This window comes from Doryrhamphus excisus, chromosome 8, assembly GCF_030265055.1.
Source record: "Doryrhamphus excisus isolate RoL2022-K1 chromosome 8, RoL_Dexc_1.0, whole genome shotgun sequence".
NCBI lineage: Eukaryota > Metazoa > Chordata > Actinopteri > Syngnathiformes > Syngnathidae > Doryrhamphus > Doryrhamphus excisus.
In genome coordinates this window covers 9839326-9865274 of record NC_080473.1, presented here as the reverse complement: position 1 = coordinate 9865274, position 25949 = coordinate 9839326, and the positions used below count along the sequence as shown (strand labels likewise).

General features: G+C 42.5%; 2 protein-coding genes across 3 annotated transcripts; both read left to right on the top strand.

Annotated features, from left to right (window-relative positions):
• The first annotated feature begins 453 nt into the window (after positions 1-453).
• wdr81 (WD repeat domain 81) lies at positions 454-19162 on the top strand. The gene is made up of 12 exons (XM_058080419.1): positions 454-726; positions 1198-1706; positions 3490-7013; positions 8134-8241; positions 8322-8521; positions 9321-9502; positions 9920-10085; positions 10390-10555; positions 11927-12739; positions 13127-13272; positions 13422-13604; positions 17508-19162. Exons 2-12 carry the CDS (start codon positions 1345-1347, stop codon positions 17832-17834), a joined length of 6177 nt encoding a protein of 2058 aa, XP_057936402.1. The 5' UTR covers positions 454-726; positions 1198-1344; the 3' UTR covers positions 17835-19162.
• A 694-nt stretch (positions 19163-19856) lies between these two features.
• Positions 19857-25347, top strand: serpinf2b (serpin peptidase inhibitor, clade F (alpha-2 antiplasmin, pigment epithelium derived factor), member 2b). Of its 2 annotated transcripts, none has more exons than XM_058080432.1 (10): positions 19857-19997; positions 20255-20329; positions 20401-20471; positions 20555-20629; positions 20714-20981; positions 21125-21268; positions 21340-21528; positions 22759-22901; positions 24415-24619; positions 24682-25347. In XM_058080432.1, the coding sequence occupies exons 3-10, from the start codon at positions 20418-20420 to the stop codon at positions 25020-25022; spliced, it is 1419 nt and encodes a 472-aa protein (XP_057936415.1). In that variant the 5' UTR covers positions 19857-19997; positions 20255-20329; positions 20401-20417; the 3' UTR covers positions 25023-25347. The 2 variants fall into 2 exon arrangements, with proteins under 2 accessions (XP_057936415.1, XP_057936417.1); XM_058080434.1 differs by having other exon boundaries at positions 19920-19997; positions 20259-20329.
• Positions 25348-25949: the final 602 nt, after the last annotated feature.

The window sequence follows — 25949 nt, the reverse complement described above, 5'->3', positions numbered from 1 at the left end:
TGGTTCAGTTTGCCAAGGCCACCCTGTGGATGTTAGGTTTACTACATCACAGTGGTGGATGTGAAATGTTGCGTTCCTGTGTCGTCGGAAATTACCAAACATTGGAAAAGTTCTCAAGTTTTAAGCCCTTAAAAAATGTAAAAAATTAAAACGTTCTAACCTGTTTCTCAGAATACCCACATACAATGTTTTTTTATTTGCAGAAATGTCACTTTACTGCTTTTTTGTTATTTCGAGTCAAGATTCACAGATCAATAAAGAAAGATTACTAGTGCACTAACAACCACGCAAAAGGCACCACTTTCGGAAAATTGCCTCTGCGATTCTCTAGTGCAACTGTAGGAAGTGTTGTTCCATCCAAAAAAATCACGATTTAGCAATAAACTGTTAATCATTTGTTGACATGTAAGTATTCTCTTTCCTATCGCTTCTTCCGGGTCACGTGAGTATCATGACAAGATGGGTCTTGGTGTTGTGTCACGTGAGTTGCCGCTTCTCAAACATGGCTGCTGAATTCGTGCAGAGTCAAACACCACAACCTTCGAACTGGCTGCCGTCTGCCCGCTGACACGCATCGCAGATGGATTGGACACATGTTGCAATTGTGTCCTTATTTTACCGAAGTTAAAATATCCTTGAAACTTACAATGAAAGACCGTGCGACTCTTCTGCTGTTAGCATAGCTAGCTCCTTCGGCTAGCTGTCAAGTGCTGCAAGTTAGCCAAGGTGAGTGAAGCATTAATTTTGGTTTGTTGTTTGTTTGTGATTATTAAACGAGTGCATTTAATATATGGGACTTGATTGCCAATTTTGGGGGATGGAGTCGCCTGTATGTTGATTTTAGCTAAATGACGTAAAAGTGACGTTCGTGTTTCCTAAAAAAAAAATGTAGCTTCATGTACTGCACGTCCCAAAGAGACACCCTCTCGCTCTTTTACTTTATTTCATTTTGCTATTATATCTAGCACTAACAAACATCTATAAGAGATGTTGCCATACTCCAATGATGAAATAAAGTCAGTTATTTCATTGGTATATGTGTAAGATTTAGCTTCCAGCTGAATAAGTTATGAAACTAACTTTAGCCAGTGCTATTCATTCAACTAATGCCGTTAGCTTTCAGTATGCAATCATGTGCTGACATGCCTCTTGTACTGCACGACATCCTGTCATGTGTTTTTTCTTCTGTCCTCTCAGGATATGAGCGAGAAGCATTTAAATCTTCTCTTGTGGTTAAGGATACCCCCCTCCCTTTGTGTGAAAGCCAATTCCGGTTGGCGATAAGGTGAATGCAGCCAGACACGTTACATCTCTGAGCGAGTTGGATTCCTGCAGAGGCTCACAATGGATTGGCTCGTGCGTGAAGTGGAAAAAGACTTGGTCATCGACCGAAGGCAGCTGAGCTCCGGGCCTCGTCCCCAAGAGCTTGTTGCTTTGGTGCCCACGCGCTGGTTGACGGCTTTGAGGGAGAGAAAACTCATGCGCTTTGCCCATTTGGACAGCATCAGCGAGTCGGAAATTTGGACATATCTTCAGTGTTCCCAGGCTAAATTGCCCCCAGGCTGGACACGAGTGTGCATACAGGGTCTGAGAAAAAGCAAGCTGAGCTACAGACTGGTCAGAGACCCGTGTCTTCAACCGAGTGACACATCAACAAAGGACTCCTACGTGGGCACCATGCAGCTCGTATCACAGCATAATGTCAGGTATTGAACACTCCTAATGATCTCAAATTGTCACAGTTTATGTTAACATAGTTTCTACAGTCTTGAGAAGGTTCCTGTGGCAGTTTCAAAATGATAGGGAAGTATAATTTGGGCAATTGCATCAGAGTCTGTGGTTTGTCACTGTTTTGACAGTTGACAAAGTATAAGTTGAATAACCTAACCTTGTTGTTTCCATCGAATAATCGGTTAGGTCAACCTTTTTACAGACATTTACCCCCTCAGACATTTGACCAGAAGCCATGTACCCCCCCCCCCCCCCCCCCCGCACACTTACAAAACATAAACCTTTTTATTTTAATTAACTTGAATTATTGAACATACTGATTTGAGTCTGCATATTAATTTAACTGCAAATTGAAGGGGAAATCAACAATAATCAATAAAGCAGTATATGAAATGCAAAAATACATACGACCAATGATAAAGCCGCACTCACAGCGACAGGTTTTCACTGCTGTGCCGTGCAGGTATTGAAACTAGTATAAATAAAAACTATTTATGCGAAAAAAGCATTATCAAGCTGGGTTATTTGTTCATATAATGCACACAGAGCAATGGGCAATTTCATGCTATATCTCCTTGCAGCGTGAGGTGTTTAGGTGCACTCGTAATTGAGAATGTTGGGTGCTTTTTTCAAATTTTTATTAACATACCCCCATGGCAATCGGCGGACCTATGGGGACTTTGGGAACCCAGGCCAAATATGGAGCAAATCAATATGAACCAAACAAGAAAAGTGTTTTGATCTGCAACATATCAGAAAATGTCAATTTATTTAACATGTCAATTTATTGAGGCCGGCAAAATTATGAACTTTGTTTTTTTTTGTTTTATCATGTGATGAATTGATTTATTGAGTATTCTGACAGACCTACTGATCAGTAATGGTATTGGCCTATTTCTTTCATGGATGAGCAGTCGGCCTGTCACGATAATTGTCATACAAATTATTGGTAATGGTTTAATTTCATTTGAACATGCATCAGATTACAATTGAATGCATCACATAATCAGTTCACAGTTCCACGTGTCCAAAAGGAGTAGGAAGAAGCAAAGCTTATTAAATCCTACCCCTCCATCTGGTACTTTTACAATCAGTAACTGTTACATTTGTTCACTTCCTGCTTTCCATAATACAGTTTACTTTTTTATTTTTTGTGTGTGTTTTTTTTTTGTGTGTTTTTTTTTATTTTTTGTTTCTTATAGTTTCATTTTTTTATTTTTTATTTTTCATTAAAATTTTATTATTGATGATGATAGATATTATTGACAACATTTTTTGAGACCTTTAACATCGTTTAGCAAAAAAACCTTACAATAATGCTTCATTTTTTTAATGGGAGGGTAGTGTTGTATGTAGTGCAGTCTAATTCATGGTGGTCATGACCATGCGTAGGGTTTTTCTTGAATTAAGTCCTACCCCTCTTTCTGGTACTTTTACAATCAGTAACTGTTAGATTTGTTCACTTCCTGCCTTCCTAATATAGTTACGTTTCTTTTTCATTTTATGTTTGATTTTAATTTTATTAATGATGATAATAGATATTATAGACAACATTTTTTGAGACCTTTAACATCGTTTAGCAAAAAAACATTACAATAATGCTTCATTTTTTTTAATGGGAGTGTAGTGTTGTATGTAGTGCAGTCCAATTTATTGAATTGGATCTGATATTGTGGCTAGCAAGTGCATTTGAGTGATAAAGCTAACCATTTTTGTGTTGTAATTGTACTGTGACATATTTTTTTTTTTATCCTCTAGGAATCTGTGGCGTGAAGCCTATTCCAAACATGTCCAACCCTACGCCAGAACCACTGAGCAGATGCACATTGCAGCTGTGGACGCAGTGCGGCATGCCCTGCAGAAGCTCTTCAACTCCACCTTCATTGCATGTGACAAAATGTCACCGTCCCTCTCTCCAGCCAGAGAGAAGGAGAGAGAAAACTTCTTGCCGTCCACTTCTTCAAAGCCTCACTCCGTGTGTCCCAATGTGCTATCTGCAGAGTGTCTGCTGGAGACATCAGAGATGCTTTACGTGATTCTACCTTACACTCAGTATTCACTTTATGACATTGTCTCCTTCAGCCCAGCCAAGCTAGCCAACAGTCATGCTAAAGTGTTGTTCATTCTCTATCAGTTGCTAACAGCGATGCAGGCGTGTCACACTGCCGGATTGCCCTGCGGGGATCTCTCTTTGCTGGATGTTGCAGTTGACGAGAAGCTCTGCAGCCGTCTTAAACTCAACCTCGCCCATTTTGAGGAACTGGGACCTGATGTGCCTCCCAGCAATGACATCACTGGGAGGCAGTTGCCAAAAAGTGCCGTGACAAGCGGCAACGCCTGTTCAAGCCAGAACCAAATGCTTTGCAAGGACTGCTTTGATGAGCTCAAGACGTTAGTTCTTGATTGGGTTCATGGGCGGGTCAGTAACTATAGCTACCTGATGGAACTCAACAGGTTAGCGGGGCGGCGAGAGGGAGACCCAAATTACCACCCGGTCCTACCATGGGTGGTGGATTTTACCGTGCCATTTGGAAAATTCCGAGATCTCAGAAGGTCCAAGTTCAGGCTCAACAAGGGGGATAAGCAACTTGACTTCACTTATGAGATGACCAAAGAGGCTTTAGCGGCCGCAGTGGGCAATGGTATAGCAGGAGTCGGCGTAGGAGGGGACCTCAGTGGATCCGTCAGTGCGAGTGGGGCCGGCCAGTCGGACCACCTTCACGTACCTCATCACATATCAGATGTGCTCTCCGATATTACGTACTATGTCTACAAAGCCCGACAGACACCCAAATCGGTGCTGTGCAGCCATGTAAGGTCCCAATGGGAGCCTAATGAGTACCCTTCCAATATGGAGCGCATGCAGAGTTGGACCCCCGATGAGTGCATCCCCGAGTTCTACACGGACCCTTCTATTTTCCGCTCCATACATCCCGACATGCCAGACCTAGATGTGCCTTCCTGGTGCAAGTCCTGTGAGGTTTTTATCGAAGTCCATCGACGCCTCCTAGAAAGCAGAGAGGTGTCCCAAAACCTGCATCATTGGATAGACCTCACTTTTGGCTACAAGCTTTCCGGTAAAGAAGCAGTCAAAGCCAAGAATGTGTGCTTGCACCTAGTGGACAACCACACCAATCTGACCACTTACGGTGTAGTCCAGTTATTTGACCAGCCCCACCCGCCTCGCTTATCTGCTTCTCAGTACGCCTCAGCCGAACCGCCTTTTCTTGGCCTCGCCGCTCTTAACGTGCCTTCTCTACACATCCCACAAATCAACACAGCGTCTGACTCTGTTGTGGTGCCGGAGTCCACGGGTTGTGAATCCAGTGGCTGGACCATGGTGGACAGAGATGAAGAACTTGAACAAGGTACAGAAGCTCTGGATTCATTAATGTCCACTGGATCGTCCACTGCTGCATCTTCTGGTCCGTTGTCAAGTATTACATCAGGAGGGAAAATGGGAGACACTGCACTTATATCCCAGTCGCCTACGTCCTTCACTGGTGATGTCACAAGCAGTTTGGTCCCTGGTTTACGTAGTGTCATGCTCCAAAGAGGTGGACAGGTGAATAAAAAGCACGGCGACGGAAGTGCCACCACTAATGCTGAAGATATCAAAATTATTCTCCCCGAGGGTTTCAACCCGCTGCAACCTTTGGAAGAGCTGGAAAAGTTAAACAACTTCCTGGTGAGGAGTTTGCACGCCCAAGTGTCGCAGTCATCACCTGAAGCAAGTGAAGCCGGGTCGATCGAAACGGCACCGTCTCTCACGCAGCTTTTCCAAAGAGATATGCAAGCTCTTGGCGTGCTCATCGCTGAGATATTTTACTCTTCAAAAGTACGAGGGGTAAAACCAGGTGCCCCTCTCAGACAACGTTTCGGTGCCGTTATAAAGATGTGCTCCTTTGGTCTCCGTGATGTCCCGCTTCCTTTACATCACGCTCTCCAGAAACTGCTACTAATAGACAAGCATTCCGAAATCGAGCTTGGAAAAGTGAGTCATTGTCCACGTCCGCTTCTTTTCAATTATGATCCCATCTGTGATGGCCTTCCTCCTCCAAATCCGACCCACTTACTGAACACTTTCATCACCCCGTTTCCTTTTCCTTCATATTTTGCTGCACTTCATCGCTTTATTGTTTCATTCCATGACAAGATGGAGACCGTGTGTAGCCTTCAAGGAAGAGACGTAGTCTTGCACTTGTGGCAGCAGTTAGAAGCGCTTCTAGGAGCCAACATCACACCTGAGGGCCTGGAGATTCTCTTACCTTTCATCCTGGCCATTATGCTCGAGGAGTCCACCGCCGTCTATGCCGCTTGGTACTTGTTTGAGCCAATCTCAAGAGTCCTCGGACCCAGAAACGCAAACAAGTTTCTTTTGAAACCGCTGGTCAACGTCTACGAGAACCCTCGCTGCCTGCGGGGACGTTTCTATCTTTACACAGACTGTTTTGTTCTGCAGCTCATCATGAGGCTCGGCTTGCAGGCCTTTCTCTCCAACTTGCTCCCCCATGTGCTGCAGGTCCTGACCGGCTCCGAAAGCTGTTCCTCTGGTTCCGCTGGGGAAGTTTGTAAAGAAATGCGTAGTGGAACTTGTAACCTAGGAGAAGAGGAAGAAGAGGGATTTCAGGCTGGTGATGTGCGGTCTTCATCTGGGTCAGTCAGCGGGAACATGGTTGGCGGCAATGGGGGTAGTAGCGTCGGAGCGGTGGGAGACACCGGGTTGGTTGACTACTCCTCAGGCATCAGTCTAAACGATCAGGTGTTTCTGTCAGAGTCGGAGGACTTTCAGAACGAGTTCTACATTAACAACGGCACATCAGGTGACGGTGGAAAACAGCCGGGACAGAACTCTGCGGCAAAGGACCAAGACCAAGAGTCTCTGAGCGTGGGAAAGCTTAGCGACAAAAGCAGCACAAGCGAACTCTCGTTAGGCGATGGGGACTCCATGAGAGATCGAGCCAGTCTCAAATCGGCAGACAGCACCCAGGATCTGAAACAAACCAGCGAGGGAGAAGACGGAGGAGAGGTGGATGATGAGGAGATGACTGAAGCTAATGATTATAAACTGAGTGCAGACGACCCTTCCACCCCCAAGTTGGAGCTGCCTTTCTCTGGTCGCACTGAAGATTCAGGCGCCACTGTTACCACTCTGGAGAACGAGTTTGTGAACAGAATGGGGCTGGAGGAGACAGAGAAAGGTATTATGGAGGACCAGGAGGAAGAGGCAGACCATGGGCCGTCGGAGGATTGGCAGGAGAAGGAGCAAAAAATTATCTTAGGTGAGCGTTTGGGCTTCTTTTGTTATTTCTATTATTTATTTCTATTAACCTTCCTCTTGTGTTAGCTTTCTGATATCATCTCTTATGTTAAAGGGTCGGTTTTGACCCATGTATTAAATCAGCTATAAAATACACTAAAAACAATAAGTCACCATCAAATTTGCTTCTCATGTCTTGGTTACCTTCTTAGGCTTCCTCATCCATGAAAATGTTGGTTTTAATACTTTTGGTGTGGGCATGTAGGCCTTTTTTTGTCACTATACCCCTCCATTTCAATTTCCAAGAATGGAATGGAATGGAATGGCCTTTATTGTCATTATACAAGATGTACAACGAGATTAAGTTTTTAAAAAGTATATAAAAGTAGAGTAAAAAAGACAATTTAACAAGATATATACAAGATATCCAAAATATACACATGGTAAAATGAACCTCAAAAGAATCATATTAATAAATTGAAGGTTCTTTTGTTACCTGGCTATTACTGAGGGCTATAGAACATATCTCTTAAGTCAATTAGTTTTATTTATTTTCGCATTTTAGTATTAATCACCAAAGAAACATCTATGGTGTTCGGGTCAATTTTGACCCATATATATTAATGTCAAAAAAAGGTAGAAAAAGTTATTGTTTTCAGCAACAGAACTTTAGTATAAACTGAAATCAAAAAGCAGAACAGGTCCAGATTTTGGTTCACTATACTTCTTGCCATTCTTTCCATGATCTAAATGGTAAATGTGAAATCAGTCAGTCAAATGAGTGAATTCACTTCACATGTATACTGGAAAACGGGTCAAAATGAGAATCCCCTGAAGCTTACATGATGAGAAAAGGAGCTGGTTGTCATTGTGTTGGCTAATTGTACACTTATGATTTCAGTTGTGGCTCAAAATATTGCTTTATAGTCATATTATTATAACCGAGTTGAAACCAACCCTCACAATACAGTGGTCATAATTTCAACCAGACCATTTTAAAATGTGGTAAAAAATTATTTTTTTGGTTTTATTTTGTTGAAATAGAGTTTCCTGACAAAGTCAAAAAGCCTTGATGCCATAAATGTTATGTGATTCAAGAGGAGGGTTAAGACTTTTACAACAAAAAAACATTCCATTCACAGAAACAGTCTGCAAAACAGTCCGTTGGCTCTCAGCCAAACTTGGACCAACAGTGACGTCTCGATGTGTGGCCAGAAACTTGCTTCGATTACTCACAAATTGCTACATTGGTACGTAGATATTGCAATATCTTAAATATGTCCCAGTACTGAAGCACACATCTCTCACTCTTGTCACCCTCTACCCCAAGACCCTGAGAGTCACCAGTTTGTAACTCCCAGACTTGAAGAGACCAATCCAGAGAGCGTGGGAATGGGCAGCGTGTATGAAAAGAGACCCGTGGTTGGCGATGAGACAGCCGAACCCGTGTTGGACTGTCTCATTTACATCGCTCAGCTGTACGGAGAACCTGTACTCACGTATCAGTACCTGCCCTATATAGGATACCTGGTAAGAATTAGGGATCGACCGATATGTTTTTTTTGGGGGCCGATACCGATTTTTTTTCCATCAGCCTTAGCCGATGGCCAATTTTGCTTGGGCCGATATTTGTGGCCGATACTGCTTTTGCTCCCTCAATTTACATGAAAAAATGACAATGATAACAAATATTAAACTTGAGACCATATAATATATACCGATTCAAGTAAAGAACGCAAATATCGGCCCAATATATCGGCCGGCCGATTTATCGGTCGATCTTTAGTAAGAATACTCACTGACAAGCACATGAAACCCCATGTGTTAATGGTAATGGTTTTATTTCATTTGAACATGCATCAGATTACAATTGAATGCATCACATAATCAGTTCACAGTTCCACATGTCCAAAAGGAGTAGGAAGAAGCAAAGCTTATTAAATCCTACCCCTCCATCTGGTACTTTGACAATCAGTAACTGTTACATTTGTTCACTTCCTGCTTCCCATAATACAGTTTACTTTTACAATCAGTAACTGTTACATTTGTTCACTTCCTGCTTTCCATAATACAGTTTAAGGTTGTTTTTTTTTTAATAATGTACCTTGTACCGAAGTACGAGAGGATATGACCATATAATGACATAATGGGTACCATAGTAACTGTCAATATAGTGATATATAAAGCACATCATACCGAATAAGCAAAGCTTATTAAATCCTACCCCTCCATCTGCTACTTTTACAATCAGTAACTGTTACATTTGTTCACTTCCTGTAACTGTGTAAAAAAATTGTAATGGTCATATGGGCTTCCAATATGTCTGCAGGTGTCTCCACCTTCTTCGCAGCGTCTCAACACGCGTAAGGAGGCCAGCCTGCTGGGTGCTGTTGCACTCACACAGAAGATCATTGTCTTTCTTTCTGACACCACGCTCATGGATATGCTCATGAAAATTAACCAGGATGTACTTCTGCCACTTCTTGACCTGCTTACCAACCCCCGCATGGGGTAAGAAGCACATTACTGTGTAACAGCATGCTGTATTGGTGTCATGAACATCACAGTGGAATCTCTAATATCTAACACAATCCGTTCTAGTATGCTGGTTTTTGATTCCAATACCTTTTAATGCAAGGCATCTCACTTTAATATCCTTTGTGTAATCTTTTCTTCTTCTCTTATGACCCCTTATTGCCCCTGGTCATGGTTTTGTAAAAGTTGATGCCAAAAATCCAAAGAAAAAGCATAACACAGGCATAAAGTTAATTCTTGGCTACTCGCTCTAATAAAATATCCTTATGCTAAGGCGTTGGTACTGCTAATACGAGACTACATGTGGCATTGGACTTTAGAGGTTCCACTGTACTTCAGCACTACTACAGCTGAATAGATTGTATGTTCAATCTCATGTTTTGCTACACCCAGGTTCCCCAGCGGGGGGCAGACTCGCACCGTGGTGTGTCTTAAGACACTTCGCCTGATGGCTCTCATCTGCCTTCGCATCGGGAGGGAGATGGTGCAGCAGCATATGGCAGACACGCTACGCCGGTTCTTTGCTGTTTTCTCCCTGCTACATTGTCTGCAGCCTCAGGTACCGGAGCATGTAACTCACACAGACTGACAAGCATCGTGTTAAGTTTATTTCTAGAACAGCAGATAAGCCCGTCACGTCAAGCTTTATGAGAAACAAAAGAGGCAATGAAGGCAGATGAAAACATGGATAAAAATAGAAACAACTTGGAATAGAACAGCCTGACTGACGAGGAAGAAGAAAGAGGGAGACAATGCACTTTTGAGGTTATGGTGCGAAATAGTTGATCCAGATTAGAAATGTTTGCCCTTATAATAATAATTTCCTTAAATAATAAGTTCTGACTGATTCTTCTTCACTGTAGATTGAAAGTGCACCCCGCAGAGTTGTAGGGGAGGTGACGGTGGTGGACGTTAGGACGCCTGAAGACTCCAATGAGACGTATGAATTGGTCGTCTTGGAGGAGCTGCAGAGTGTATTCAGCACAGAGATGGCGCATGCCTCCTACATCCCGTTTTACTGCCTCATTGGTAAGCAACACCGAATCTTTAGTCAAATATATCAAACAGTTGAGCCTTGTCCACACCAGCATAGCTAAAGCTAAAAGGATATGACACCAGTTTAGTTTACATCAGTCAGTCCGGTCCAGGCTGGGTGTAGAGGAAAGATGGATCAGTGAAATCAAATTTCAGTCATAATTTTAGTCATAAATTTATTAGCTTGTCAAGGTTGCATGGCAGATGACTGAAAGTCCCAGAAATATACAGTAGTAAGGATGAACCTACAGTTATAAGACATATTATGCTCATTTTCTCATTCTTTGTCTTGGGTCGTGGGCTCCAGTAGAACGGCTTCACACAATAACCTGCACAGAAAGCTTTCTAGATCTCCCAGAATTTGCACCCATTCCAGATGTCTGGACGAGTGGTTAGCGCGACCCGAGTTCAATTCCACCGTCGGCCATCTCTGTGTGGAGTGCATGCGTGGGTTTTCTCCGGGTACTCCAGTTTCCTCCCACATTCCAAAAACATGCTAGGTTAATTGGCAACTCCAAATTGTCTATAGGTATGAATGTGAGTGTGAATGGTTGTTTGTCTATATGTGCCCTGTGATTGGCTGGCCACCAGTCCAGGGTGTACCCCGCCTCTCGCCCAGCTGGGATAGGCTCCAGCACCCCTGCCACCCTCGTGAGGATAAGCATAAATAAGCAGGATAAGTCCATAGCATACCTGTGGCCAATTAACCTAGCATGTTTTTGGAATGTGGGAGAAAACCGGAGTGCCCGGAGAAAACCCACGCATGCACGGGGAGAACAAGCAAACTCCACACAGACATGACCGAGGGTGGAATTGAACTGTGGTCTCCTAGCTTTGAGGTCTGCGCGCTAACCACTTGTGCACCGTGCAGCCTGAAATACAAACTATCCCTTTAAATTACCAAACCAAGAATCAAGATTATTTGTAGTTCTTAACATAATTGAGTTTTTTACTCACTTCTTTCCTCTTCTTCGAGAGGTTATGTTTATTCTTACAGCATTTGTTACATCCTATACAAATAATATGCAAATTAGCCAATGGCATCATCTAGCGTAGCCACTTTTCTTAGGCGTTGGCAACAAAGAGTCTCATGTCAGCCTCATCTTTCCATGTGTGACAGGAAGTAAACCAAAACCAAGAAAAGCCACATATGGAGTAATTTTCCCTCTTGTTGTCATGCACAATGTTTAATTTTTTATTGTGCTTTTTGTTGTATTTTTATTCAGTTAATTCATTGTAGAAATTTGTCGATGAATCAACGGGTGGCATTTTGTCTTGCTCCATGGTTTGAGCTGAATACTTTGGGATCCTTTACAATGGAAACTCATTCAAAAGTGTCATTGGTGTGTGTTTGTGTTTCTGTAGGTGATGTGGCAATCCGGAAACTGGTACCCAACCATGAACTGGTCTGGCAGTTGGCGTCTTCATACCATCAGAGCGTCAGTCATGACTTGCGAGAAGCAAATGCCGTTTCAAGAATGGACTTGCCTCCATCCTCCTCTAGTTTTAGCAGGCCCTCGGGGTGCAGCCCCTTCCCCTCACCTTCAATTAGCTCAACCCCACTGGGAGACCCACTCCCAGAGTCAGGAACCTTTGGAAGCCACCTGGTAGGAAACCGTATTCAAGTGTCAAGGGAATCTTATTATAGTAGTAGTCCTAACATGGGGTTGGCTAGCTCCTGGGGATGCTCCAACCATATCACGCCCATTAACACCACTGCCTCTGCCATCACCACTTCATCCATCACTACAGCACCCTTCTCTTCATCCTGGGTAACTGGACCCCCTCCGGAGGACAGCGCTCTTAAGCAGGAACTGGCTCGTAGTGGTCGTTCCTTGCAGGGCAACTGGCTGGCCTACTGGCAGTACGAAATCGGTCTCAATCAGCAGGATCCTCATTTCCACTTCCACCAGATTCGTCTTCAGAGCTTTCTGGGTCACTCCGGCGCTACAAAGTGTTTGGCACCGCTGGCGGGCGAGGATTACTTTCTCTCCGGGGGTAAAGATAAAACCGTCAAGCTTTGGCCTCTTTACAACCGTGGCGACGGGACACAGGAAGTGGAGCCGAGGCTAACATATAACGACCACCGCAAGTCAGTCTTCTATGTTGGTCAGCTGGAAGCTTCGCAAGAGGTGATCAGCTGTGATGGAACTGTGCACCTGTGGGACCAGTTTACTGGTAAGGGGTTTCATACCTTGAGGTAATCCAATAGCGTATTATGCTAAATGCTCATTGTCAGAGAGTACGTAGTTTAACGATAGGTTTATTGTAGTTTTGGTTTGACTTGGTTAAACAGCACCCATAATAATAAACATGCTGTGTGGAGTTTGCATGTTCTCCATGTTTTCTCCAGCTACTTCGGTTTCCTCCCACATTCCAAAAAACATGCTAGGTTAATTGGCAACCACAATAATAAACATGTTGCTTAAATTGATGCATTAAAAGTGTGCATTATTCTCTTTGCAAAGGCAGAATTTCTTTTATGTATCTCATATCTTGTGTAAAAAGAACATGCATAGCCTCGTTAATGTACGAAACCATAATAGCTGCTTTCTGGCGTTCCAGGGAGACAGATCCGCTCATATGAAGCAGTGGATGGGAAGAATCCAATTACAGCTGTCACCACAATGCCAGCGCCACACTGCAGCGTCGTGTTTGGAAGTGCAGATTCCGTTCTCCGCTTCATTGATCCTCGTAAACCAGGACTGCAGGTACTACATTATCTTCGGAAATGCATCACCTGGAAACCTGCATTCTCATATTTTTGCTATTATATTTTTAGCTATTTACTCCACTGTATTACACAAAACGGTGACTACACACTCGACAGTGACAAATTTTCCATTTCTCTCCCCACCAGCATGAATTTCGTCTGGTGTACAACAACATAAGCGCCGGGCTCATCCGATATTTGGCTGTTAGCCCGACAGGACGTACAGTTGCGGCGGGTTTCTCGTCTGGCTTCATTGTTCTCCTAGATGCACGCACAGGCCTGGTTCTGAGGGGCTGGCCTGCTCATGAAGGAGATATCCTACAAATGAAGGTATTGTGGATATATGTGTGTGTGTGCACGTGGGCCTGTGACATTCATCATATTACAATATTGGATCCGGACACCCCATTTTATATATATGTATAGTATATAATTAATGTATTACCTCAAAGCAAGTTTGACTGATGTTTAAGGGAATAGACAACCAATCTGCTGCATATAAGAAATTCATTAATTCATTCATTTTCTACTGCTTATCCTCATGAGGGTTGCAGGGGTGCTGGAGCCTATCCCAGCTGTCTTCGGGCAAGAGGTGGCCAATCACAGAGCACATATAGACAAACAACCATTCACACTCACATTCATACCTATGGACAATTTGGAGTCGCTAATTAACCTAGCATGTTTTTGGAATGTGGGAGGAAAACCGGAACCCACACATGCACGGGGAGAACATGCAAACTCCACACAGAGATGCCCGGGAGGGGATTGACCCGGTGGCTCCCGGTGTGGTGGGCATGCTAATAACTTTAACACCGTGCAGCCCATTGAAACACTCCTAATGCACAAACTAATCATTTAGAATTTGCGGTCTCCTCACACTTTGAGGCGTTCTGGTGCACTCGTAATTTTGAGTTTTAGGCACCAATTGTTTTTCTTTTTTATTCCCGTATCCCCCCACCCCTTATGGCAATTGACGTACCGCACTTTGGGAACCACCATTATTGTGCACTCTGTTGTTGTACAAGTTCTACACAGTATGGAGTCTGAAAAGTGAGGAGCTGGTGCTTCTTCATTGGCTGTTATGACACCCCACATGACCTACTTGGGTCACCTCGCTGTGAGGCCTGCACGCTAACCACTCAATCACCGTGCAGCCTAATTAAAATAGATCATTTTGAAAATCCATGGAAATACATCTGGAATGGGTGCAAATTCTGGGAGATCTGGAAAGCTTTCTGTGCAGGTTATTGTGTGAAGCCGTTCTAACAGGAGCCCACGACCCAAGACACAGAATGAGAAAATTAGCATAATATGTTCTATAACGGCGGCACGGCGGTCTAGTGGTTAGCACGCAGACCTCACAGCTAGGAGACCAGGGTTCAATTCCACCCTCGGCCATCTCTGTGTGGAGTTTGCATGTTCTCCCCGTGCATGCGTGGGTTTTCTGCGGGTACTCCGGTTTCCTCCCACATTCTAAAAACATGCTAGGTTAATTGGCGACTCCAAATTGTCCATAGGTATGAATGTGAGTGTGAATGGTTCTTTGTCTATATGTTCCCTGTGATAGGCTGGCGACCAGTCCGGGGTGTACCCTGCCTCTCGCCCGAAGACAGCTGGGATAGGCTCCAGCACCCCCCCGGGACCCTCGTGAGGAAAAAGTGGTAGAAAATGAATGAATGAATGAATGTTCTATAACTGTAGGTTCATCCTTTCTACTGTATATTCCTACTACGGGTCTCCTAGTTGTGAGGCCTGTGCGCTAACCACTCATGCATCGTGCAGCCGCATATAGGAAATCCCAAAGAAAAATCTTCCTGTAGGCAACGTTATACAGCTGAAGGCATTTGTGAGTCAATGTGTACAATGCAAAGACGCACACGGTACCGAGGCCATACAATTACTTTTTATTTTTGCACTGTGAATTGTGTGCTCGTGTAGCAAGATGATGTCTGAGACTCCTTAAGCAGCGTAATAGGTGATTTGGTGTGTATCTGTATGTGTGTGCCCGCCTTGCTCACTGTGTGTGTGTTACTGAAATGTATGGCTTCATGAGGGTCATGTGACCATACCTGCTTTTATTTTTGACACATGAAAAAGGTTGTGTTGCGATGCTAGGGAGGGTGTAGAAAGTTGTACCCAACCAATCTGTTGTCAACAGACCAAAAGGATGAGCAAACTTTATTTAACCCCAAACCAGGTCAAGGATTGTGCCTGCCGTTTTAAAGGCCCAAGTTTCTGCAAATATAGACACGGGTTACTCATTAGAAAGAGCGCAACGGCTCCCATTGGCACCCTCGTGCTACTCGTACTCAAGACTAGGAGTGGCTGCTTCGAGTTAAGTAATAGTATCCCCCATGCAGCTCGCTTAATTGGCCTAAAAATATGTACTGTGAGGTATTTCCCCATTCAATTTCAAACAAGTGTATAAAAAAGCGGTTAGGAAAGGGTTCATTCATGGTTTTATTGGTAGGAACTTGATGGTGAATATAAAAAGTCAGCACGCCTCTGTCAAAATACAAGTTTTTGGCACTTAAACACACCATAACACATCAGGTACCTACAAGCCAACGAGATGTGTCACGTCAGCGTAACACTCACAACGCCTCAGACCACTACCACAAAGTCAGGCTACACCACTCATGATGCTGCTGCCGTTTTATTTCGACGTTTATAGGCGTTCCTTTCTACGACATTGCTATGTGAAGCTGAGCCAAGTAACACTGGTTTAATGACAGCATTTTTTTTACGAAAGGATTTGGCAAAATGTCTAACTCCTTCCACCTTGACTGATGCCCGGTTCCACCTGCAGGAGCTCAAACAATGATGCCACTGCCATGTTTGCGTTGATGCACCAACCATACCATATAGAATATATCTTAAAGGGGACCTATGAATGTAGTATTCTTGTGTTTAATGATGTCAAAGTTTTGGAAATTTGGAAGTGAGCGCTGAAAGAAGTTTAGTTTTTTCTGACACCGGCTCACTGTGACTTCACAGCCGGTGACTTCCTTATATGGGCGTGCTTTGGTACAAGCTTCGCTGGTGGAATAAATTAAAATAGATTAATTCATTCATTTTCTACCGCTTATCCTCGCAAAGATCGCGGGGGATGCTAGAGCCTATCCCAGCGGTCTTCAGACGAAAGGCGGTGCACACCCTGTACTGGTGGCCAGCCAATCACAGGGCACATATAGACAAACAACCATTCACACTCACATTCATACCTATGGACAATTTGGAGTCGCCAATTAACCTAGCATGTTTTTGGAATGTGGGAGGAAACCGGAGTACCTCCACACAGGGGAGATTTGAACCCAGGTACCTGACAGTGTGGCAAATATGCTAACCACTGTGCTGTTTTGTCCAAAAAAAAACCAAAAAAAAAAAAGCAAACTCACTTGGCCAGCTACGGGTTGAGCCCGCATGCGCGTGGAGAACATGCAAACTCCACACAGAGATGACTGAAAGTGGAATTGAACTCGGGTCTCCTAGCTGTGAGGCTTACGCGCTAACCACTCAATCACCGTGCAGCCTAATTAAAATAGATCATTTTGAAAATCCATGGATATACATCTCGAATAGGTGCAAATTCTGGGAGAGCTAGAAAGCTTTCTGTGCAGGTTATTGTGTGAAGCTGTTCTACAGGAGCCCACGATCCAAGACAAAAAATGAGAAAATGAGCATAATGTGTCCTATAACCAATTTAAAATAGATCATTTTGAAAATCCATTGAAATACTTCTGGAATAGGTGCAAATTCTGAGAGATCTAGAAAGCTTTCTGTGCAGGTTATTGTGTGAAGCGGTTCTACAGGAGCCCAAGACCCAAGACAAAGAATGAGAAAATGAGCATAAAATGTCCTATAACCAATTAAAATGGATCATTTTGAAAATCCATGGAAATACATCTGGAATAGGTGCAAATTCTGTGAGATCTAAAAAGCTTTCTGTGCAGGTTCTAGAGGAGTCCACGACACAAGACAAAGAATGAGAAAATTAGCATAATATGTCCTATAACCAATTAAAATAGATCATTTTGAAAATCAATGGAAATACTTCTGGAATAGGTGCAAATTCTGGGAGATCTAGAAAGCTTTCTGTGCAGGTTATTGTGTGGAGCGGTTCTACAGGAGCCCACGACCCAAGACACAGCATAATATGTCCTATAACTGTAGGTTCATCCTTCCTATTGTATATTTCTGGGACTTTCAATCATATGTTTCACCTTTCAGGCGGCAGAAGGAAACTTGATCATCAGTTCATCCACAGACTACACCCTCGCTGTGTGGAAAGATCTGGAGCAAAAACCCCTTCGCCACTACAAGTCACAATCCGACCCCATTCATGCCTTTGACTTTTACGGCTCCGAGATCGTAACTGGAACCATGGCCAACAAGATCGGCATCTACTCTGTGCCGGACATCTCACTAAGCCCTGTCGGCAGTACCAAGCTGAGCTCTGAGAACTTTCGGGGTACCCTGGCCAGCTTGGCGGTGCTGCCCACCAAGAGGCTTCTACTTTTGGGCTCGGACAACGGCGCCATTCGCTTGTTGGCTTGATTATGAGCGACCGATCTAACTTTTTGAGGCACCAACTTGAACAAGCACCACCTTACAGTACCTGTACTTTTTATTTTAAAGTATTTTGACATTTATTATTTTTTTGGACATGCTCTGTTATTCTGTTCAAACAAACCAGAAAACTAGCTCAGGAAAGAAAAAAACGGACCCGCTTTTTTTGTAGTCTCTTTCCGAATAGACTCATTACACAAAAGTAAGTACACAACTCACGTTTCAGCAACCCTTTCATGATATTTTGGGGTAGTCTGTGTACAGCTTGTATAGCAATATAGCTTTACTGTTCTCTGAAAATATAACAACGCAAGTATCGCCCAAATTGTATCAATATTTAATGTGAGCACCATTATCTTGCGCTGCCTTAATCCTCTTGGGCATGGAATTCACCAGAACTGCACAGGTTGTTACTGGAGACCTTTTTTACCACTCCTCCATAATGACATCACTGGTGGAGATGGTGGATGTGAGACACCTTGCACACCTCCACTTTCCTCCCGCTTGAGGATGCCCCACGGGTGCTCAATTTGGTTGAGTCCATCGCCTTTACCTTCCTGGGAAAGACACTTATCTTGTGTTTGGGCTCCTTAAAACTGCCATGATATATCTTACATGTTATAATTTACCTCGGTGTCCCTTGAGAATAAATAATAAAATAGTTGCTGAAGTGTGAGGGGTGTTCTCACTTTTGTGAGAAACTGAACCAACACCAAAAATAACCAGTAACGCCATTTTTCATTTCCCTTTATCATTAAGGCACCCGTGTGCAATGCACTGATTCAACTATGCAGTATTTGTCGTTTTTTTGTGTGTGTTAGTTTAATTCTATTTTTGTTGATAATTAAAGTTTTCAGCACAGCCTCTAAAATTGATGCTCACATTTAGGTTCTTGTATTTATTGTGTTTTTTTTTTTTTTGCATTTTCTGAACATTGTCGACAAGTTGAGCAACATTGAACTCGGAGCATCAAGATCAGTCAATGCCAAGATCAACAGTTTTGTACTTCAATATTTCTATGAAAAATACATTTAATAAAAATATTTAATAAAGGTCAAATCTTGTACGAAAAATGCACTCTTTAATGTGGACCAGGTTTTTCCACTTTAGTCATGATTTGTATGTTACTTCATATGGTTAAAGTGTCTTTTTCATACTTTTCTAATGATTTGCTCAAAGCTCACAATCACGTTTTTTAACTTTTTCATAATTTCTCATCATTGTTTAACTGAACCAATGATGTTTTAAGCTTATCAATTGATCATTTTAAAAGCTCTGTGGTAATCCATGTTTATCATTTAGATAAATAAAAAAAATCCCTCCATTTGCTTTGTGTGTGTGCAGTTGTTATTGAATATTCCCCAGTTTTCCACTCAGGCTGAATCATATTGGACAAAGTCCTATCTTGTGTTTACAGAACAGCTTGTCAGCAGCCATCATTTGGTCATACGACATAGTAGTGTTGAATTTATAATTCATAACATTAGTCAGAATAGTTAAACCTGACTTAATCGAATGGATGGGGGTTGTGGAGGGGGGGCAAGTGTTCCTGTTTGTTCCATTCACGGAGCACTGCCTTGTCATTTCTCGGAAATTGAACCGTGCAACATCAAACATTAAAAGCTTGTTTATACAAACGGCAATGAAAACTGTCTTATTTCGGATAAAAATGCAATAGTGGATTTGTGTCAGGATGCTTAACAAGTTACATGAAGGAACATCATATGGTTTTCTTATATGAAAACGCAAGGAAAAACATATCCAGAAGTAATACTAGTTTGTGCATTATTAAGAAAAAATGAGAAAAAAAAGCATAAATGTTACTTTTGAGCAACAAACATGAATCATTTGTCAATAATAAAGCCATTGAGAATTATACAATTTGACTCCATATGAGATATGTTTATGTATGAGTTATCTACGCCTGTAGAGGTTGAGTATTTAACATTGCATGAGCCCGAGCTCCATTTACAAACAAATAGTGGCTTAAATGAGGCCCCAATCAATGCAAGTTGATCTTTAACCGTTTGCTGTACAAGTGCCAATCTTTTACTCTCAGGAATTCTGCCATCCGCAGTCACTTAGTCGCTCCTTTTTTGGACAAGACACCAGCTTTTTTTTTTTATATTAAAAAACTAATTTAAACTTAAGGTAAGATGAAGGATTATTAACTGAATTCAAATGTGTGACTTATTTTGTAAAGCTCGGTGTTGTGTGTTGAGTGTTTGCTTAGCATTTGTTGATCTTTGGTGTGTGTGTGTGTGTGGACGGGAGGCCATGGCTTTACTTAAAGTAACTTTGGTTAGTACTTCTATATATACCATTTGTCAGGACGTGTCATGTTTTAGTTAAACTTGATTGATGGAGGTATTAAGGAATGGAAAAGAAAACCTTTCCTCATGTTTCAGGCAGGCTACGTACGAAAGAGCGTGGGTTACCACTAGAAAGTAGAAGCTGAAGAAAAAAACTAAGAATCGACAAAGGTATTTTTATTTGACTTTTTTTTTGCAATATTTCTATTCATAAATCTGAATTCTGATATGTTTTTTTTCAGCTACGTTACATGAGGACATGGACCTTCGCCTGTCACTCCTGTTCATCTGTCTCTACAACCAAGGAGTGATTGTAAACTACTTCTTATTACTCTTACATTTGTGTTTTCCTATCATAAAAGTCATGTTTTTGTGTTTTTTTTTAACATTTTGCAGAATGCTCAGGTGTCTGAAGATGAGTCAACCCCACTGGTGCCTCTTATTCCTTTAATACCCAGCAAACCCGCAGAGGTCAGACGCCATCTTTTTTATTCTCTTTTCATTCTTTTTGCTTCAATTCAGTCAAAATAAATCTGTGTTTTAAAATCTCACCAGAAAAACGAAAGCACGCCGCAGTCAGATGTCACAAATACCACAAGTCCACCTATGATGATGACCACGAGTGCGCCTGAGGAAGACTCAGAAGAGGAGGATGAAGGTTGCGCAACCATTGGCAGAACCCTGGAGTCCAGGGAGGCCATTGCGGCCTCCGTTCAAAAACTGGGCGTACAACTGCTGCAGAACCTGCAGACCTCGCCGGAAAAGCCCAATGTCATCCTATCACCTTTTAGCATCTCTTTAGCGCTCTCGCAACTAGCTTTAGGTACGCTATATTTGCACACTAATGTTTTATTGTATTCATTTACACACATTGCCATGCAAATGTTGTTGTGGTATCAAACAGTATGGCATCGGACTGTGCGGGTGTACTTAATGTTGCATTCTCACATATGTTTCCTTTTTCAGGTGCCGTCAATGAGACAGAGGAGCTGCTCATGCACCATCTCCATGACAACACTCTCACCTGCCATCATCATGCTCTAAATCACATCTTAGCGCAGCTCCGAAACACTGACCTGAAAATCGCTACCCGCATCTTCCTGCGTCAAGGTCGTTAAACACGTCCTGTATGGCGCTTTGGTCCGAATGACCAAACATTGACACTTTCGTTCTGCTTTTAGGGTTTAAGCCAAAGGAAGACTTTATCAATGAATCCAAGAGGTTGTATGACTCGGAGCCGGCCGTCTTAGAGAGCCTGAAAGACATCAATGACTGGGTGGAGGACGCCACCAATGGAAAGATGACTAACTTCCTGTCTGCACTGCCTCCCAACATGCTCCTAATGCTCATCAACGCTGTCCACTTCAAAGGTGATTTACTAGTCAGCTTCTATTCACACATTTTTTTCTCCACCATAATTCCATCCTATATAAGAAGTGGATGTCCATGTATACATGGACCCAAATATTCCAATTGCATTCGGTTTATTTGCTCAGAATTGCTCAAGAATTGAACCTTTGTATACACCAAGTGCCAATCCAAATGAACATACGTATAATCGGATTCACATGGGTGGAATACTCCTTTCCCCAATTGAGGTATTTTGTACCCGTGCGTTCTTCTTCGTGGTGTTTTTTTATTGTTGTGACGTAACGGCTCATTAACATGAACGATGGGAACCGAGTCACAGCTGGGAATAGCCCCCCCCCCCGCCACGCCAAATGGTGCACGGTGCCTTCACGTGAGTGCACCAGTAAATAAACAATCCAACAACACAGAAACATGTGAATGCCCCCTGCCGTGGAGAGCAGCAGCAGCAGCTGTGTTACACCACCCTGTGGAATATTTACAATGAATCCAGATCAGACTTTAAAAGGTTAGAATCAGCATTTCAGAATAATTTAAACTCATATTGGTGGGATATCTAAATTCATTCCTTCCTGTGATTATTTCCAAAACGACTTGAGGCCAGGCTGGCTTCTTAAAACTTAATAAATATAAAAATGAGCCAAATGAGCCAGTTTTTGAACGACTCTTTGAAAGGAACGGCTCACTCCTGAAAGAGCCAAAAATCCCATTTCAGTGTTTTTCTTCTTCTGTTGTTTATTGGCGTTTGGCAAGCAGCTTCCGGTGTGCGTTACCGCCATCTGTGGAACAGAATCTTTATTCACTCCAGTTTTTCTGTAAAAGGAAACATGTCCCGAGTTTAATTATAAAATATTAGCACGATTGAATTTGATATTTTCCTGTTTAAGTTCTTTCAGCGCATGCTCAGATATGACGTAACACGCAGCTCGAGACGTTCTTCGGTTTTAAAAATGGAGGCGAGCAATCGGCACTGGACTGCTGCGGAAAGTTTTTTTTTAATCCAAATTAAATTTCAAGACTGGACGAACGAAAAACTGGCAATACGGAGTTATTTCAACAAGTGAAAGATAAACTCGGAGAAGCCGGTATCACGTGATGTTGATGTTGATGTTTACGTTTTACTGCGCATGCTCCATTGGCTATTCTGTTTGATTATAGCGGCACATGGTAGACAAGATATATGATAAAGGAATGTTCCTTTCCATGACACTCTGATGTGTTGTTGTCAACAGGAGAGTGGGAAGCTCGGTTTGACCCCCGCTCCACGTCCAAGGGTGCCTTCTACCTTGACGAGAAGCATATGGTAGAAGTTGACATGATGGAAAATGCCAAACATCCTTTAAGTTTACTCATTGACAGTGAACTAGAGTCTCAGGTAAGACACCATTAGGACAGGCAATTGAGGAAGTCAATTATAAGCAAATTGAATGTATTTCCCCCCATAAATTTTGCCTTTCCAAGCATTTAAATGTCTAAATTATGTAAAATACAAATAAATTATGATATGTCGTATTCTACACTGGTCACTAGGTGTCCGTAATGTTACTTTAATGTTCGATGAAACAAACAAGTGCCAAATTTGATCGCAGTAAGCTTTTATTTTGAATGATCTCCAAACAGGCACAATAATAATAACAATACAGTTATCTCTCGCTTATCGTATTTAATTGGTTACAGACCCAACCGCGATAAGTGGATTTCCACTAAGTAGGAGTCAATCAATTGAATGTGTTTGGAGTTATGGCATAAAAAAAATGGTTACGGCCTTCTAAAGAGCCCTCTAGAGATGAAATATCAACCATATAGTCATATTTACATTTATATTACCCAATACAGTAGTGTTCTAGTCTGGAACCAGAATCTTGTAGACCGCTTAGCAATGTTGTGTGCGTCCATGATTATGTTTCACCTATTAAGCTAATTTTTTGGCCTTTGTATTGAGTTGCAGACTCCTATAGAGCAGCTACAGACAATAACCGGCACATAAAGCTTTCTAGATCTTCCAGATTCTGCACCTCTTTGTGCAGAGTTTCCATAAATTTTCCTGCTTCAGACCCAAAAGGTCTTTTGAATATATTCCACCCACAGCCCGCCTCCAGGCTTGCGTACTCTGCTGTGATTGGTCACACTCTCCCCAAGCGCTCCCGAAGACTTCCGGATATGTAGGTCCGCATTTATGGAGTGCTGGTAATCTGCAGCCGGATGTCCGGATCGCATTGATGTCACCTTAAACCTCTTTCAGGGCTGACTTCCAAATGCACAAAACTCATCATTTGAAACTTTGGCATCGTTTAACACGGGAATACTACATCCTACCAACATTTACTGGTCAGAAAAGTGGAAAAAGCAAAGTATTATTTGTCCTACTTGAAAGTTTACAGTCATTGGAGTGACTATTTTAGGATTTTTTTCATTTTTCTTAAAAGTAGCCTTTTTTTCTCAGTGGTTCATTGCCCCAGTGTCGGTTTTATTTTTAATCTCCATTGATTTCATCACGTATCCATCAACAAACATTCATTCATTCATTCATTTTCTACCGCTTATCCTCACGAGGGTCGCAGGGGTTGCTTGATCCTATCCCAGCTGTCTTCGGGCGAGAGCCCTGGACTGGTGGCCAGCCAATCACAGGGCACATATAGACAAACAACCATTCACACTCACATTCATACCTATGGACAATTTGGAGTCGCCAATTAACCTAGCATGTTTTTGGAATGTGGGAGGAAACCAGAGTACCCGGAGAAAAGCCACGCATGCACGGGGAGAACATGCAAACTCCACACAGAGATGGCCGAGGGTGGAATTCAACTCGGGTCTCTTAGCTGTGAGGCCTAACCACTCGTTCGCCGTCAATGAACATACATTTGCTTTTTTTTTTTACTGTGCAGGTAGCAGTCTTCCCATTCGTGAAGGAGATGAGCTTTTTAGTCATCATGCCCATGTCCGGCCATGTGAATGTGTCCTCGCTTGCTGCCAAGTTGAATATTTCCAGCCTTTATGATCGTCTGCCCAAAAAAAGAGTCGTTCAAGTGAAATTCCCCAAATTCAAGCTGGAGTACGCTCAAGAGCTGCAGGAGGTTTTCACAAAACTAGGTAAGTGAGCAATTATCACCACCGATGACAAATCTGTTACCTGACCTTGTGTTCTATGCTAGGCCTGGGACAGTTGTTTTCCAATCCCAATTTGGCCGACATCGCCGATGGTCCTCTGATGGTGTCCAGCGTCCTACACAAATCAACTATGGACATCAACGAGGAAGGAGCGGAGGCTGCCGCAGCCACAACCGTAGTCATTTCTCGGGCATCACAACCTGTTTTCCACCTGACCCACCCCTTCCTCTTTGCCCTCATGGACGATAAGACTAAAATACCAGTCTTCATGGGCGTCATCAACAACCCTAATCCTGGAGCTCCTATCTTGCAGAGAGAGGAATCTGGGAAAAAAGAGAAAGCCGGATTTCCAAGTGATAAGAGTGAAATGAGTCCACCCAAGTAGGAACTACAATCACATGCACAGCAGTCCTTTGGTAAAAGAAAAAACCTTGCAGAACAATTATGGTTGCACAGTATGTAAGTGTACAAGGCCACTGAGCTTGATTAAAATGTGTAAAAGAAGTACCACATGCTTCATTTGTTGCCTTTTCCACTCGAGTGTATGTACACAAATAAAGCATATGTTCAATTACTATTTCAAAGCAAATGACAGTTCAGTAAAACAGCCTGTATGCCTCTCTGCTTAGTCAATCTTATATACCATCCTTTCTGTACAATTACATATGTGATTTCCAAAAACATCAAATAAATACATGTGGTTGATTTGAGGAATGTGTCATCGTTTCATAGAAATGTTTCACTTAGAGTAAAGATACATTTGTTACACTTGGTAAAGCCACATGCAGTATTACTGTGCAATATTGATTAAAAAGCTAGTAAACAAACATAGTGATGACTTATAGGCCAGGGGTGTCCAAAGTGCGACTCGTTTTGATTGATTTCCCCACCGTAAATAAATAAAATAAAGAAAATTAAATGAAACAAACAACAAAACTTGAAAATAAAATGGAGCGAAACGGTATAATGTAACACAAACGGCTAAAATGCTGATACTAATGCCTTTGTCTATAAAATATGTTGCCTTCTTACAAAATAAAAATAATATGAACATGCACCCTGCTTTCTTCGCTTTTTAATCATGCGGCCGTCGATTAAAAAAGTTTGGATATCCCAGTTTTAGCCTCTAATCCTTACACAGTAGTGGTGAAGAATAAAATATCCGATTTTCAAAAGTCATTGAATGCGTCGCTGTGATGTCAGGCGCGTGGCAAAGCATTGGCAAGGTTCCTTTTCAATGTGCTGGTCTCCGGTCAGTTTTAACGTCATCGCTGAGCCGACTGAAGCGCAACCACTCATTCTGAGTCAGTGA